The following is a 15,444-nucleotide window of genomic DNA, read 5'->3' as shown; positions in this document are numbered from 1 at the left end:
GGTATATTTGTATATATAATTTTTTCTTTGAATTATTTCTTAAGAAATTTCCAGGTATATTTACAGTGCTTCTAAAATCATTTTAAATAACCATTCCCAAATGTTTGAAAGAATTATTTACACTGCTCATTTTACCAAAACCTAGCTAGATTATTTTACCAAAACCTAGCTAGATTATTTTACTATTTAAAGTCTTAAAATTATAATTTCTTCCGTATTAACTTGGAATTTCCAAGTTGAGGGGAATTCTTGCATTTCAACACTACTACTATAATCCTTTTGTGTGCTTATGATATTTGAAAAAAAATATGAAAATCCTTTATCACCATTCTCTATGTGTGAAGAGCCAGATTTCTTTCCATTTGTTAACATGTAATGCATTTTTCAGAGATGTGAAAGAGCTAGCCTTTGGGTTCTGAAATCAGTTAATATGTCAAGTCCTGATAATATTTCTGGCTCTCTGAAAATGATTGAATCAGATAAGAATCTGTTTTTTTTTTAGTTCCCAGCATTACCCACCAGAACAATTCAGAATTTTCATATTACTATACCAGTGTTCTTTGGTAATAAATATTTAAAGGAACTCTCTTGGAAATTAATTCTAGAATAGATGATTTTTATTATATTTTTACTCTACTCTCAATGCTGATCATTGCGCTGGATTCCAACTTGCAATATGCTTTTTTAAAAAGCAGGAGTCTTAAGGTGACTTTGGATATTAGCATTTTTCCTTAAGTTTTCTGGATTTGAAAGTTTATCTTTTGACATTGACTATTCCTTGGTGGGACTAAAAAAAATTGCTGAATAGCTGACAAACCTCTGTAACCTGTAAGTAGGCTAGATAAATACGATACCTTTCTATACCAAGGTGTTTCTAGAGTTTTGAGAAATAGTAAATCCTAGCTGTCAAAATGCACAAAGAGGAACATTATGAAAGAATTGCTGAATCATTAATGTAAGGCTGATTGGTGTATAGAGTAGGTGTTCCCATATTTTTAAAGGTTAGTATGTGATCACCACCCTTTCTTTATACTCTAAACATACAGGTACATTTACTTTTTCTCATAACTGTTCTGTTTTCTTTTAATTTTACAGACTTAAGATATTCAATACAGTGCTCTGTACAATTCTTTTGACATTTTCTTATGTCACACTAACATTTAGCAGCGATTACCTAAAGTGGTATGATAGGAAGGTTTTGTTTTGTTTTGTTATTTATTTATTTATTTTTGGCTGTGCTGGGTCTTCGTTGCTGCGCTCAGGCTTTCTCTAGTTGTGGCAAGTGGGGGCTACTCCTCATTGCGATGCACGGGTTTCTCACTGCGGTGGCTTCTCTTGTTGCAGAACACGGGCTCTAGGCACGCGGGCTTCAGTAGTTGTGGCATACGGGCTCAGTAGCTGTGGCTCGCGGGCTCTAGAGCGCAGGCTCAGTAGTTGTGGCACACAGGCTTAGCTGCTCTGCTGCATGTGGGGTTTTCCTGGACCAGGGCTCAAACCCGTGTCCCCTGCATTGGTAGGCAGGTTCTTAACCACTGCGCTGCGCCACCAGGGAAGCCCAGGAAGGTTTTTATTTTATTCTTTTTTCTTTCTGTGTTTTCCAAAATCTTCAGTTAGCATTTATATTTATAATTAGGGAAACTGTGGGTTTTTTTGTTTTTGTTTTGTTTTGTTTTTTTGCGGTACGCGGGCCTCTCACTGTTGTGGCCTCTCCCGTTGCGGAGCACAGGCTCTGGACGCGCAGGCTCAGCGGCCATGGCTCACGGGTCCAGCCGCTCCGCGGCATGTGGGATCTTCCCGGACCGGGGCACGAACCCGTGTCCCCTGCATCGGCAGGCGGACTCTCAACCACTGTACCACCAGGGAAAACCGGGAAAGTGCGTTTTTAAAAGAAAAAATATCTCTCATATTATGCCTCATAAATAGCATATCCAGATTTTAAGCTGATCCAGTTAAAGTCTTAAAAGAAACATGAGTTTTTACTGTCTGTAACCTGATACTTTCTCCTATCATTCCTGAAGCAAGACAAAAATTCTTTAAATAGTGACCCTAGGAGTGGGGAGGGCAGATCTCATTCTGTTTTAGTTGAAGTAACTAAAATCAGATATGAAGCTTTCAGAAGTTATTAGTTTGCCTGAACTATTAACTCTTCTATACTACAAAAAAAAAAGAGTTAAAATCATCAGCTAAAGTCATATTTAAGTCCTTTACTGACTTTAAAACCTTGCTTTTGATATTTATGATATGTAGACTTTTACAATGCCAAATTCCTGGCATTTCTGATTGATAGACCCTAGGAATTTTGAAAATGACACAAATTATTTGACAATTTTAATTTAAACAAACCATATTTTAGTATTGTATACCTTACATTTGAATAACTTGAAGTTGAAATTAATATACCTAAAATAAATATTTTTATTTGTATAATAACTTTAACTTATTTTAATGGTAAGATACTTAATGGCTATAATGATTTTTTTGTTGCTTTCTTACCTAGAATGGAGTAAATAAATGTGTAGTTAGGACATTCTGTGCTGAAATATTGGTTTCTTAATCCACTTGGCCTCTTAAAAAGGACATAAAAATGGTAGAGCCAGAAGGAAAATGAATAGTTAATCGTGGAGGAGGAGAAAACCTAGCTCAATACTTTGACTAGAGGCAGCTGGGGAAGTGACGTCCTGTAGCATTTGCTGTTCTAGAAAGTACAGAGACACGTAGTGAAAATGGGAGGATCTAGAAGGAGGCCGTCTCCTGTGTAGTGTATATTTATCTGTAAGTGAGCTGTTGGGGAAGGAATTAAATACAGAGACACTGTCTGCGTGCTGCCTTAAGACAGCAAAGCTGAATTGCTGATTTGCTTTAACTTTTAAAATACCCAGCTTGGTTTATTTTTCTTAGAATCATTGTATTGCTAAGACTGGGGACGCTGTTTTCTTTCACAAAGGGAATCTAAGTTCATTTCAAGGCATTCGAAATGGGGAAAGACTATTATTGCATTTTGGGAATTGAAAAAGGAGCTTCAGATGAAGATATTAAAAAGGCTTACCGAAAACAAGCCCTCAGATTTCATCCGGACAAGAACAAATCTCCTCAGGCAGAGGAAAAATTTAAAGAGGTCGCAGAAGCTTATGAAGTATTGAGTGATCCTAAAAAGAGAGAAATATATGATCAGTTTGGGGAGGAAGGTAAGTATTCAGTGTACATCTTTCTGTTTCTCCAGCTCTGTCTCTCTTTTTTCTCTCTCAGCCTTCTGGTTATTAAATTAAATTCTCTGACATTTCAAAAGTAGAAAGACAAATAATGGATGAAAACAAGATTTCATCTCTGATCATATGAATGAATGTTATATAGCTATGAATGAAATGTATTTGTTTGCCTTTTTTTGGATTTTGACATTTTGTAATATGTATATTCTACCATTAGATTTATAATGTTAACATTATATTTGAAAAGAAACCTTAAATTCCCATACTCATTAAGAAATTGTGTCAAAAGCCTTATGCAACCTGTTTTGTTTTCTAAAGAATTTTCTGTCAGAACCAGTAAAGATTCTTTAGTCATTTAAAATCTTAAGATTGGCAGTTCAAATTCTGGGTAGTTTATATTTTATTCACGAAAACAAAAGAAGTTTTTTGCCTTTCTTATGGCAAAGCTAGTTTAAATTAAACAGGACAGAATCGTCTCTCTGAGAAGCCGAAGGCCCAGGCATTTAGCTGTAGTTGTTTTTGGCATTCTGCCTGGAGAGGAAAGAATTTTCCTGATGTCATAAAATACCAGAACAAGTTTTTAGCTTAATTGTAAACAGTAATTGTGTGCCAAGAAAATGAGATCTCAGAAATATAATTTTTTGACCTAAAATGGCCACCTAGTTAGAACAATTATTGATTTACTTTAAGGTAACATTATTTCTTTTAAAATTTTACTATCTAGGTATAGAGGAAGGCATGATAACTTCCCTTTCCTCTCCCTGCCACACTTTTGTTTCTTGGATTGTGAGATCAGAAACTAGTTGAATACAGTAAATGGGAATAATTGAAGATTATCCTTTTATCATTCTGGATTTTAAAGTGTTTATCCATCATCTCCATATAATTGTAGCTATAAAGTAAGACTATTTTAAATCGCTAATTTAACAACAACACTTCAATTTCTACAGGTTCTGGGATTTTCAACGTTTTATATCAGGACTAAGTTGTTTTATTACTAATTTTTCTCCCCAGATGTTTTTTTTTAAATCATTGTAGTTATGAAAACTTTTTTCGGGTTTTTTGCTTCCTTTATTGCATTTAATGTTAAATTTTCCTAATTAGAAATATAGCCTAAAGTATAGTGAAGTAGCGACTGCTTATTTTGAGTTAAAACATTAAATTTAGATAAGCAGGGTGATTGTGTAGAGGGTTTTTTGTTGTTGTTTTTTGTTTTTGATCTGAGTTGCCCCAAATTGCAGTTTCTGCTGCCAGTTTTGGTGTGATGAGGACCTGCAGTGTCAGGTTCTTACAAAGTAAATATTGAAAAAAGCAAATAGTGTGCAGTTCAATCCTGTTGGTTCCTTATGACCATACTACTCAAAATACTATGATTTGGTTCTTCTCAAAACCTAAGCAGGATTCTGAGATACTACTAACCATATACTACTCTTTCTGAAGAAGTTATTTTGTAATTTTGTAAAGAAATCTACAAACATGCAGTAACACAATAAATTCCCATGAAAACGCAAATATCCACTGATTTAATCCCCATCTCACAAATAGCTCAAATCTCTCTATAACTAAACCATAAGATTCAGTGTTTACTAAGGATATTTGCAGAATTTTCAAGTCACCAAATGATACATTTTTCTTGGCTTAATATTACCTCTTAATAGTGTTTTTCTTGGGTGATATTTCTCCAGTTTGATTTTTACTGAGCATCACCAGTGAGTGAATTTAAAAAAGACTAAAACAGGATCATGTGTGTACCCCAAATCTTTTTTTGTTCTTGACTCAGGTAATTGATGTAAGCAGTAGAGGTAATAGGGAAGAATAAGTTTTTTAAAGCATTGAAATATATTATTCAGAAATATCATTCTCTAGTTATGTTACTTTAAAATACAGTTAAATGAAAGTTATTCGATTATGTTTTAGAAATTATCTTCCTTTACAGAAAAGCATTATATTTACTTATCCTTTATTTAAAATACCTGGTTACGTATACTGTTAAAATGTGGGAAAATACTTTTTGTCTTTGCCTGTCATTGATCTGTTTGTGCCTGCAGGCCTGGTTCCATAGCCCTATGTGTTTCTCTAGAAGTAACATAACAATAATTTTAGGACTGTGGGGCCATTACTAATTTACCTGATATACTTTTTTCCCCCAATTATTGCATTCTTTTGCAAGGCCTGAGACTGTGGAAATAAGGAACCGTGAACTGAGAATTGTATGAGTTGAACATGCTAATTTATATATTTAGGACCTACCAGAACCAGTGATCCCAGTATATTTGTGTTTTGAAAATCTCTAATATCCACAATTTTATTTTTTTTATATCTACTTGGTTGTGTTTTTTTGGGTTTTTTTTAATTCATTTATTTGGTTGCGTTGGATCTTTGTTGCTGCTCGCAGGCTTTCTCTAGTTGCGGAGAGCAGGGGCTCCTCTTTGTTGCGGTGCTCAGGCTTCTCACTGCGGTGGCTTCTCTTGTTGCGGAGCACCAGCTCTAGGCGTGTGGGCTTCAGTAGTTGCGGCGCACAGGCTCAGTGGTTGTGGCTCTTGGGCTCCAGAGCTCAGGCTCAGTATTTGTGGCGCACGGGCTTAGTTGCTCTGCAGCATGTGGGATATTCCCGGACCAGGGATTGAACCCGTGTCCCCTGCATTGGCAGGCGGACTCCTAACCAGTGAGCCACCAGGGAAGCCCCTCTAATATCCACAATTTTAAATTCTGAGTTTTTTAAAGGTTGAATAAAAATAGAGATGTTTTGAAAGTACCATATGACCCAGCATTTCCACTCCTAGGAATCTGTAAAAGAGAAATGAAAATATAGGTCCATAGAAAGACATGTACGTGAGTGTTCACAGCAGCACCATTTGTGATGGCCCCAAATGAAAAAATCCGAAAGTATCATCTTTTAGTGAATGGATAAAATGTGTTGTATATGTATACACACACACACACACAAATACTACTTAGCAATTAAAAGAACTGATTTAATAAAACATGTTACTAAATGGAATAACCTCATGAACTATGCTAAAAAAGTCAGATGTAAATGACTACATATTCTGTTACTCCATTTATATGAAATGCATGGATAAGGCAGATTTATAGAGAAAGATAGCACATCAGTGGTTGCCTAGGGCTAGAGGTGGGAGCAGGGATTAACTACAAATAGAAATGAAAGAACTCTTTGGGTTGATGGAAATGTTTTATAACTGGATTGTAGTGATGGTTGCACAATTCTACAACTTCACTAAAACTGTATATTTACAATGGGTTAATTTTATTGTATGTAATAAATAAAACTATTTTTCCATATAGAGACGTTTCTCCATAGTTGAATCATTTGAAACAAAAAACAGAACTACAGAAATAGAAAATTGGATTTTGATCCAGTCTCTCCCCTAAAGTTTTAGGGTTAGTTCTGAATTGTTCCGTGATGTCAACAGAAGTTTATATTAAAAGACTTAAAAAAAAAAAAAAAGATTTTCAATAACACATTTTCATAGTAGTCTAGTTTTCTAACATTTCTTTTTCCTTATGCCTTCTTTTTTTATTGTTTATGTTTTACTCAATAACTTAAATACTGAAAGTTAGTATTTATATGATCAAATTTGTGTTTAGTATATTAATCTTTATACTAGCTTGCAGCTTCTGTTCTTCATATAGTTAATCAACTGAATTTATTTACTATATATTTTTTTAAATGAGTATTTACTCATTTTTTGTATTTTTATTAATCAAAGCTGTCTAAAGAATTTCATTATGCTAGTTAACTCTGTATTTTTTATAAATCTGGGTTCTTACATATTAGATCTCCTTAAAGAAAGTTTTTAAAGTCCTATAATTTTTTTTTCTTTGAAATCCTAATTCTTCTCCAATGCTGCTGCTTTTGATAAACTTTTAATCAACTAACTAACGGATATCATTGTTATGGATAGTATCCCAGACACATAATTGTTTCTGGATTGCAAATTGGTTGATTGGTTGTTTTTTAAATAATAGCTGTCGGTACAGCATACGTAAATGTTGACTCTGGGGTGCATTTCTTGCTCACACGAGTGATGATGATGTCTAGAAAAAATTTTGGATAGCAGAGGGAATCTAGCTGAATATTAAAATTTTCCATGAGCAGTCAGAATGTATGTAGTGAAGAGTTGACTCTGTAGTTGATGACAGGCTTGTTCCAATTCAAGTGCCGGGCAATGCAAGTGATACTTGCATAATAATTCATGTTGTATTGGTGTGAATTTTGGTAGGATTTTTCTCAGTCATAGAGGATACGTAGTTGACTGTTTAGTGTCAAAGCTGCATTGTTAGCTGTTAGCTTTGATAAACGTCACTTCAGACAGTGTGTGAATCTTCTCAGGGACTCTGTAATCCTGATTGAGTTACCATTTTTGGCAGAGGAAGGAAGGGCTTTTAGAGAAAAGCCAAACCCATGATGTAATAACTTAAAATGTTGTTCTTTCTTTTCATGAATCCATTATAGGTCTAAAACATTTAGATTTTGTCTTGTAGAGGGTTAGACTGGGTAGGCTAATTCACTCAATTTACTTTATTAACTCTGTTAAATTATTATACTCTATTTGTGGGATGAAAGATGAAGTGATTGAAATAATTTAGCATTGGTTTAATCACATTGGTAATGACCTTGAGTTATATGATATATATATATATCATTAAAAAAATCTGCCACTAGCTTTTTTTAACATTTGGAGTTATAACTATACCACTAAAATTTATAAAAAGAAGTTTTGGATGAGCTGTGTGTTAAAAGTTCTTGTCCTGCTTATACTTGTCATTCTGATTCTACAAGGCATATCCCTGAGTGCTCTTTGGATATATCATCCAATACATATATTGACAATTTTCAAATTGTTAGATTTCTTTTTGTGTCTCCAGATTTCTATTCACGGATGAAGGTAAAAATTTAAACATCATCTGACACTGTTGGATGAAGTAGAGTACATGTATACCTTTTAGTGGAAGTTGCCAAATAGAATAAGACACGTAAAACTCTGTGAAATCATGCTGAGTGACTTCAGTAGAATTTTTTATTATTAAATTTCTCATATATGTGTATGTGTGATTATACTTTATATTGTTTTTGCTTCTGCCTTTTCTCAAATATCTTGACACTCAAAATACATTTTAAAGTTTATTTTTGGAGGCTTTAAGAATTAGTTCATTCCCTTTATTCAATAAACATGAGCGGGGCTTCCCTGGTAGCGCAGTGGTTGAGAGTCTGCCTGCCAATGTGGGGGGCACGGGTTCGAGCCCTGGTCTGCGAGGAACCCACATGCCGCGGACCAACTGGGCCCGTGAGCCACAACTACTGAGCCTGCGCATCTGGAGCCTGTGCTCCACAACAAGAGAGGCCGCGATAGTGAGAGGCCCGCGCACCCGATGAAGAGTGGCCCCCATTCGCTGCAACTAGAGAAAGCCCTCACACAGAAACGAAGACCCAACACAGCCAAAAATAAATAAATAAATTTAAATAAATAAATAAACATGAGCGTCTGTCATTTTCAGACCTGTATGCATGAGTAATGCAAAAATGAATAAAATGTATTTCTTGCCCTCAAATTGGTCACTGCTTAAATATATTGGAATCTCTTAGTTTAATTCCCTTGAATTTTTCTTTACAGTTTCATAATTTTTATATTCTTTTCCTGCTTGTTTCCTTGGTCAGGAATGCCCATAAGGCTCATTCAGAAACTTTGCTGATACTGTAATGATATAAATCTTTGTCAGCATTGATCCCTTAAAAGATCACTATACTGTTGTTCTGTGGGTTTCAGTAGAATCTTCCTTCAGTTTGTAGTAGAAAATGCTACTTCAAATATGTAATCTCTTGTGAGCTACTTATTACTTAGTTGAGCTTAAAAAAGAGGATCAAAGGGTCACTATCTTGGGGTCTGAAGCAGGTTGTCCATAATAGACAGAAATAACCAGCCCAAAGGCCTTACATGTCAAAAGAGTTCACAGCTCATGATTTCAGGCTTTTCACATGCTGTTGAAATTAATGCTATCACATGGTATGCCTAGATAAAGAATTTCGTTATCTAGCATAGGATAACAATTTTAGTGTCTAAAATTTTTTTTCATAGGGTTTTCTGTTATTAGAATTTTTTCCCTTTCTGCCACAAATGAGTTCTATTTAATTCTTAAACAGTGAAAGGTGATCTGAAATACAGATAGTTAGTATAAATATGGTATTTTATATTATTGATTTGTGCTGACTGATTATAATGGTACTCAAAGATTTAGGTTACGTATTTTGCATTGATTACTGAAGACATTTCAATTGACATCTTTTATTTTTTATTATTATTATTTTTCTATTTTATTGAAGTATAGTTGATTTACAATGTTGTGTTAATTTCTGCTATACAGCAAAGTAATTCAGTTATATATATATATATATATATATTCTTTTTTATATTCTTTTCCATTATGGCTTATCACAGGATATTGAATACAGTTCCCTGTGCTATACAGTAGGACCTTGTTGTTTATCCATCCTATATATACTAGCTTGCATCTGCTAATCCCGAATTCCCAATTCTTCCCTCCCCCACCCCTTGAATGACATCTTTTAAAAACTTAAATTTATATACTTTAGGTTATCAAACCAGTAGCTTATGAGATAAGAGGTTCCCGATTTTTATTTATTTTCTTTTTACCTGTGGAACAAAGACTCAGGAATAATTTATCATTAAAGATGGGGTTTGGGGCTTCCCTGGTGGCGCAGCGGTTAAGAATCCGCCTGCCAGTGCAGGGGACACGGCTTCGAGCCCTGGTTCGGGAGGGTCCCACATGCTGCGGAGCAACTAAGCCCGTGCGCCAGAACTACTGAGTCTGCGCTCTGGAGTCCATGCACCGCAACAAGAGGAGCCACCGCAATGAAAAATAGCCCCTGCTCTCCGCAACTAGAGAGGGCCCACCTTCAGCAACAAAGACCCAACGCAGCCAAAAATAAATAAAATGAAGTTTTTAAAAAAAAACAAACCAGTTTTAAAAAAAAAAAAGATGGGGTTTGGAAGAAGAATTTGAAAGATAAAAATTTAACTTAGGGTGGAATGATTGGAAGTTATGTAGCTGTTCTGTATTCAGTTATAATGGCATTTCTGGTCAATATTAATAATAGCAACCTAAGTTAGCCAAAGTTTATTAGTAATACAGTTGTTGAAAGTTTAACTTTCAAGAGTTGTAAGCAGTTTTCTAATCATGCTTATCTCTTCATTTAGGGTTGAAAGGAGGGGCAGGAGGTACTGATGGACAAGGAGGTACCTTCCGGTACACCTTTCATGGCGATCCTCATGCCACATTTGCAGCATTTTTCGGAGGTTCCAACCCCTTTGAAATTTTCTTTGGAAGACGGATGGGTGGTGGTAGAGATTCTGATGAAATGGAAGTAGATGGAGATCCTTTTAGCGCCTTTGGATTCAGCATGAATGGATATCCAAGAGACAGGAATTCTGTGGGACCATCCCGCCTCAAACAAGATCCTCCAGTTATTCATGAACTTAGAGTATCACTTGAAGAAATATATAGTGGTTGTACCAAACGGATGAAGATTTCTCGAAAAAGGTTAAACCCTGATGGAAGGAGTTATCGAACTGAGGACAAAATTCTTACCATCGAGATAAAAAAAGGGTGGAAAGAAGGTACCAAAATTACTTTTCCAAGGGAAGGAGATGAAACACCAACTAGTATTCCAGCAGACATTGTTTTTGTCATTAAAGATAAAGATCACCCCAAATTCAAAAGGGATGGATCAAATATAATTTATACTGCTAGAATTAGTTTACGAGAGGTAAGTTGGTAGGACATAGGATTCTGAAACCAAACAGAATTATGCATGTGATCTTCGGGCATTTATCTAAATAATAGCTAACATTAATTTTATGTTTACTACACAATATTTTTAAAATTATCATAAGAACCTTCTGAGGTAGTACCACTATTATACCTCATTTATGGATAAGATTATACTTTCTAAGTTTAGTTATTTATACTAACAATTTAAATCACAATTTTAAGTGAATTATATACTATGAGGCCTAGTCTGGATTAACTCTACTCTGTTTTTTACAAGTATGGTTTATGAGATCTGTACTGTAATCTCATCACCTTAGTCCATGTATAGAATTTTTCCAAAATTGTTAACTTGGGTTAATAATTATATAACAAAAAAAGTATTAAAAGACAAAATAATTTATGAGGGTACTGCTTTAATACATTAGTTCGTATTTGTTCTATTTTTAGGCACTCTTTCTCAAATTGGATTGTAATCCTGCAAATAAGGCCATATCAGTTCCCTGCTTAAAATTCTTAAATGACTCCACATAGCATCTACCATAATGTCTAAACTCTTTATCTTAAAATAAAAGGTTGTTTTTAATCTGATTTCTAACCCTCAATGTATATGCATTTCCCTAAGTTTGATGTATTACTATCTCATATACCTCTGTGTCATTGTCTGAGCTGTACTCTGTGGAACACTGCTGTTCCTCACTCTACCTCAACACCTGCTACTGGTCCAATGCTTACCCCAAACTTACCCCCCCCCGAAGCTAAGGGGGTAGGTTGGGTGCCCTTTCTCTCACAAAAGACTTCTGCACATACTTCTGTGCCAACTTTGTACTGTATTATAATTACTAGTTTGCTTCTGAATTCTTTGTGCGTTCTTTGAGGTGGGGTCTGTGTGCATGGTCCCTATGTGCTCAGGCTCTAACAGGAATATATGGCATATAGTAGGTACTCAGTAAATATTTATTGACTAAAACATTAAGTATATTTCTTGTCCTAACATTTTGCCTCTAGAGAAGTTTGTAGTTGCTCCTATCTTATTCTTTCTAGTCCTGAATTTCTCCCTCTTCTCTTCTCCCATTCCATCCCTGCATCTTGAATGTTGTAATAGCAGCCTCAGACAATCCATTTCATTCCAGGGCAATGTGAAAGACATTCTTTCCTCCGTTTTTCCTTTTCTTTTCCTTCCCCTTTTCCTTTCCTTCTTTTGTAAAATGTCTGATTATATGTGTCCTGAAGGGACTTTCTAATGTGGAAAAAGTCTTATAATTATTGATATTTTTTGGAGGTTAAAAATTTGCCTTAGAGGTATCGTCCTTTACAGCTGGTAATATTTTTGATTAGACTTTTACGTTTTGAAATTTGTTAATTTTATTTGGTCCATTTTAGGCATTGTGTGGCTGCTCATTTAATGTGCCAACAATGGATGGAAGAACCATACCTATGACAATAAATGATATTGTGAAACCTGGAATGAGGCGAAGAATTATCGGATATGGGCTACCGTTTCCAAAAAATCCTGAGCAACGTGGTGACCTTCTAATAGAATTTGAGGTGTCCTTCCCAGATACTATATCCTCATCATCCAAAGAAGTACTTAGGAAACATCTTCCTGCCTCATAGAATGAAAAACTTTGTTACCCATATTTTGATAAGGCACTGAAAATATAAAAGAACTGGCCATTTACTGATGTAGATGTGAATTCTGTATAAAGACATGTAAATTATTTCGAGCGTTCATTAAATTGCATGAATAGACGGGTCAAATAAAAAGGCAAAAGGGATTTTTACAGTTAGAGAAGAAGAGAAAACCATTCACTGTATTTTATTTCATTTCTCCCAAATCAGAAAATTTTAGTATTTTGCTTACATATAAAACTTGTTTCTGTGGAGTTAGTAGATATATTTCTAATAAAGTACTAGGATATCCAAGTACTTTATTTCTTATATCTTTACATTATCAGTATGATAGGTTCTCATTTATGATGGAAATTTAAATTCTTAACAAAACTATACATGTGATAGGTATTTCTAGAAAGTAAAAATCCAAGTCACTTGGAAATCTAGTTAACTAGATTAAAGTCACCATATGAAATGCTGCTATAGGGCTGGTACCCATAAAAGAATATCCTAATACATATGTTTCACCATTTTGATTTTTAAAGTATGTTGTAGCATTTCTTAATAACATAGTTGTAATGTTCTTAAGGCAGACATTTTCTTCATAAAAAGGATATTAATGGCAATTTATCTCCTGTGGAAATCCCAATTGGCCTGAATTACTGATATTTTAGAAATAGGTTGTTTTTAAAATGCCATATATAATTTTATGCAAGTTGACTATATATCTTGGACTTAATAAATTATAGGTACATTTTATTGTCCACTAGTTAAAAATAATTTGTTTGATAATAAATGTGTTTTTAGAGGAAATATTGCTACTTGGAATTAATTTTCCAATTACACAGCCTTCTATAACTTACTCATAATATGCTATATGTACCATATGCAATTTCCCTAAAAAGAATAAACTACCACTATGGTGTTAAACCAAAATATGGGGAAAATAAACACTAACTGCTGCTTATGAATGATGTTGCTACTACTTGTTATGCATATAAATATTTTACTTTTTCATATGTATAGATTGCATTCTTAGGTGTTTTAATTTTTTAAATATATTTACGTTTAAAAACTTATTCTGGGGCTTCCCTGGTAGCGCAGTGGTTGAGAGTCCGCCTGCCAATGCAGGGGACACGGGTTCTTGCCCTGGTCCGGGAAGATCCCACATGCCGCGGAGCGGCTGGGCCCGTGAGCCATGGCCGCTGAGCCTGCGCTCCGCAGCGGGAGAGGCCACAACAGTGAGAGGCCCATGTACTGCAAAAAAAAAAAAAAAAAGTTATTCTGTTTTCTGTTTTATAGCTATAGTGAGAATGATATTTTGAACCAATGTTTTTGGTTCAAAAGTGATTTTCAGGATGATTGGTATACAAGGTATATTGAGCCCTGTCACCTTTCAGCAGAATATTGTCTTCTTTTAGAAATTCAACACATAGGTTTTAATCACCACATGCTTTACCACTTTATTGAGATATAATTTCACCTGCTAAAAAGTTTACCCTTTTAAAGTGTACAATCCAGTGGTTTTAGTATATTCACAGAGTTGTGCAACCACTTTCTAATTCCAGAACATTTTTATCACCCCAGAAAGAAACTGAATAACCATTAGCACTCACTTCGCATTCCTCCAGCCCCTGGCAAACACTAATCTACTTTCTGTCCCTATGGATTTATCTATTCTGGACATTTCCTATAAATGGCATCAAACAATGTTTGGCTCTTTTTTTTTTTTTTGGCTTCTTTCACTTAGCATAATGTTTTCAGGGTACATCCATGTTGCATCATGTATCAGTACTTTGTTCTTTCTTTATGGCAGAATAATATTCCATTGTATGATATACCACCTTCTGTTTATCCATTCATTAGTTGATGGGCATTTAGGTTATTTCCACTTTTTGGCTATTATGAATAATGACACTATGAACATTTTTGTACAAGTTTTTGTGTACATCATTTTTCAATTCTCTTGGGTATATATATACCTAAGAGTAAAATTGTTGGGAATAACCATATACTTTAGTTGCAAGTGGAAAATGCTTGAAAATACCAGAGAATTCAGCTAATCATGCATATTATTCCATCTAATTCGTAAATGATTCCTTTATAACTTTTCACTGAGTGACATTTAAAACTCCTTAGGGAAGTAAGAACATCATGGAAATTTTCTCACAGGTCTAAAGAGATAAGAGTTGAAAAGCATCAGTCAGAGTGGTAGGTGTGGTTTCTATTTTAAACCCACTGTTATTTATTGTAATTTTCTTGATTAAGCATTTTCTCCCAAGTTAAATAAATGATTTGTAGATTAGATAGATGGATAATCTTTGGATTAAAAAGTATTTTTTTAAAGTACAGAATTATTCTTCTAGTAGTAAAATTAATTTGCATTGCTATAGAAAGACAGTATATCAATATTTTTCATGTCTTTCAGTATATCAATATCAAATAATGCCTTAGTTTGCAGTAAGTGCCCAATTTTTATTTATTGAATTTGACTTAATGTAAGAGTTTTACAGTTTTCTTATTTACTTAAATTATGAAGGTACTTTTGATTTTAAAATGTTCTCTTTAAATTCAACCAAGTTCTTGGATACCTGGATAGTTTTGAAGTACTGTGGATCTCAGTAAGCTAATTGATAAACATGTTTACCTACCTTTCCTACAACTAAAATTTGATTGGTACATCATCTCTGTAGCTGTTAGAATTTTGGTTTATGTGAATGTAGTTCTTAAGCCATTCTTATAAAGAGGAAACTGGAGATTTGGGAGAGTAAAGTGAATGACAAAGGAAAATGAGAAGTTTTGGATGCAACCTTAA

The 15,444-nt window shown here is 34.5% G+C and overlaps 1 protein-coding gene across 1 annotated transcript; it reads left to right on the top strand.

Annotated features, from left to right (window-relative positions):
• The first annotated feature begins 2,733 nt into the window (after positions 1-2,733).
• Positions 2,734-13,600, top strand: DNAJB4 (DnaJ heat shock protein family (Hsp40) member B4). The gene is made up of 3 exons (XM_082648664.1): positions 2,734-3,185; positions 10,445-11,013; positions 12,399-13,600. Exons 1-3 carry the CDS (start codon positions 2,975-2,977, stop codon positions 12,630-12,632), a joined length of 1,014 nt encoding a protein of 337 aa, XP_082504790.1. The 5' UTR covers positions 2,734-2,974; the 3' UTR covers positions 12,633-13,600.
• The last annotated feature ends 1,844 nt before the right edge of the window (positions 13,601-15,444 follow it).

Source organism: Grampus griseus (assembly GCF_964374135.1).
Source record: "Grampus griseus genome assembly, chromosome: 1".
Taxonomy (NCBI): domain Eukaryota; kingdom Metazoa; phylum Chordata; class Mammalia; order Artiodactyla; family Delphinidae; genus Grampus; species Grampus griseus.
Note: the sequence above shows the minus strand (reverse complement) of the source record. Positions and strands in the feature narration are given on the sequence as shown.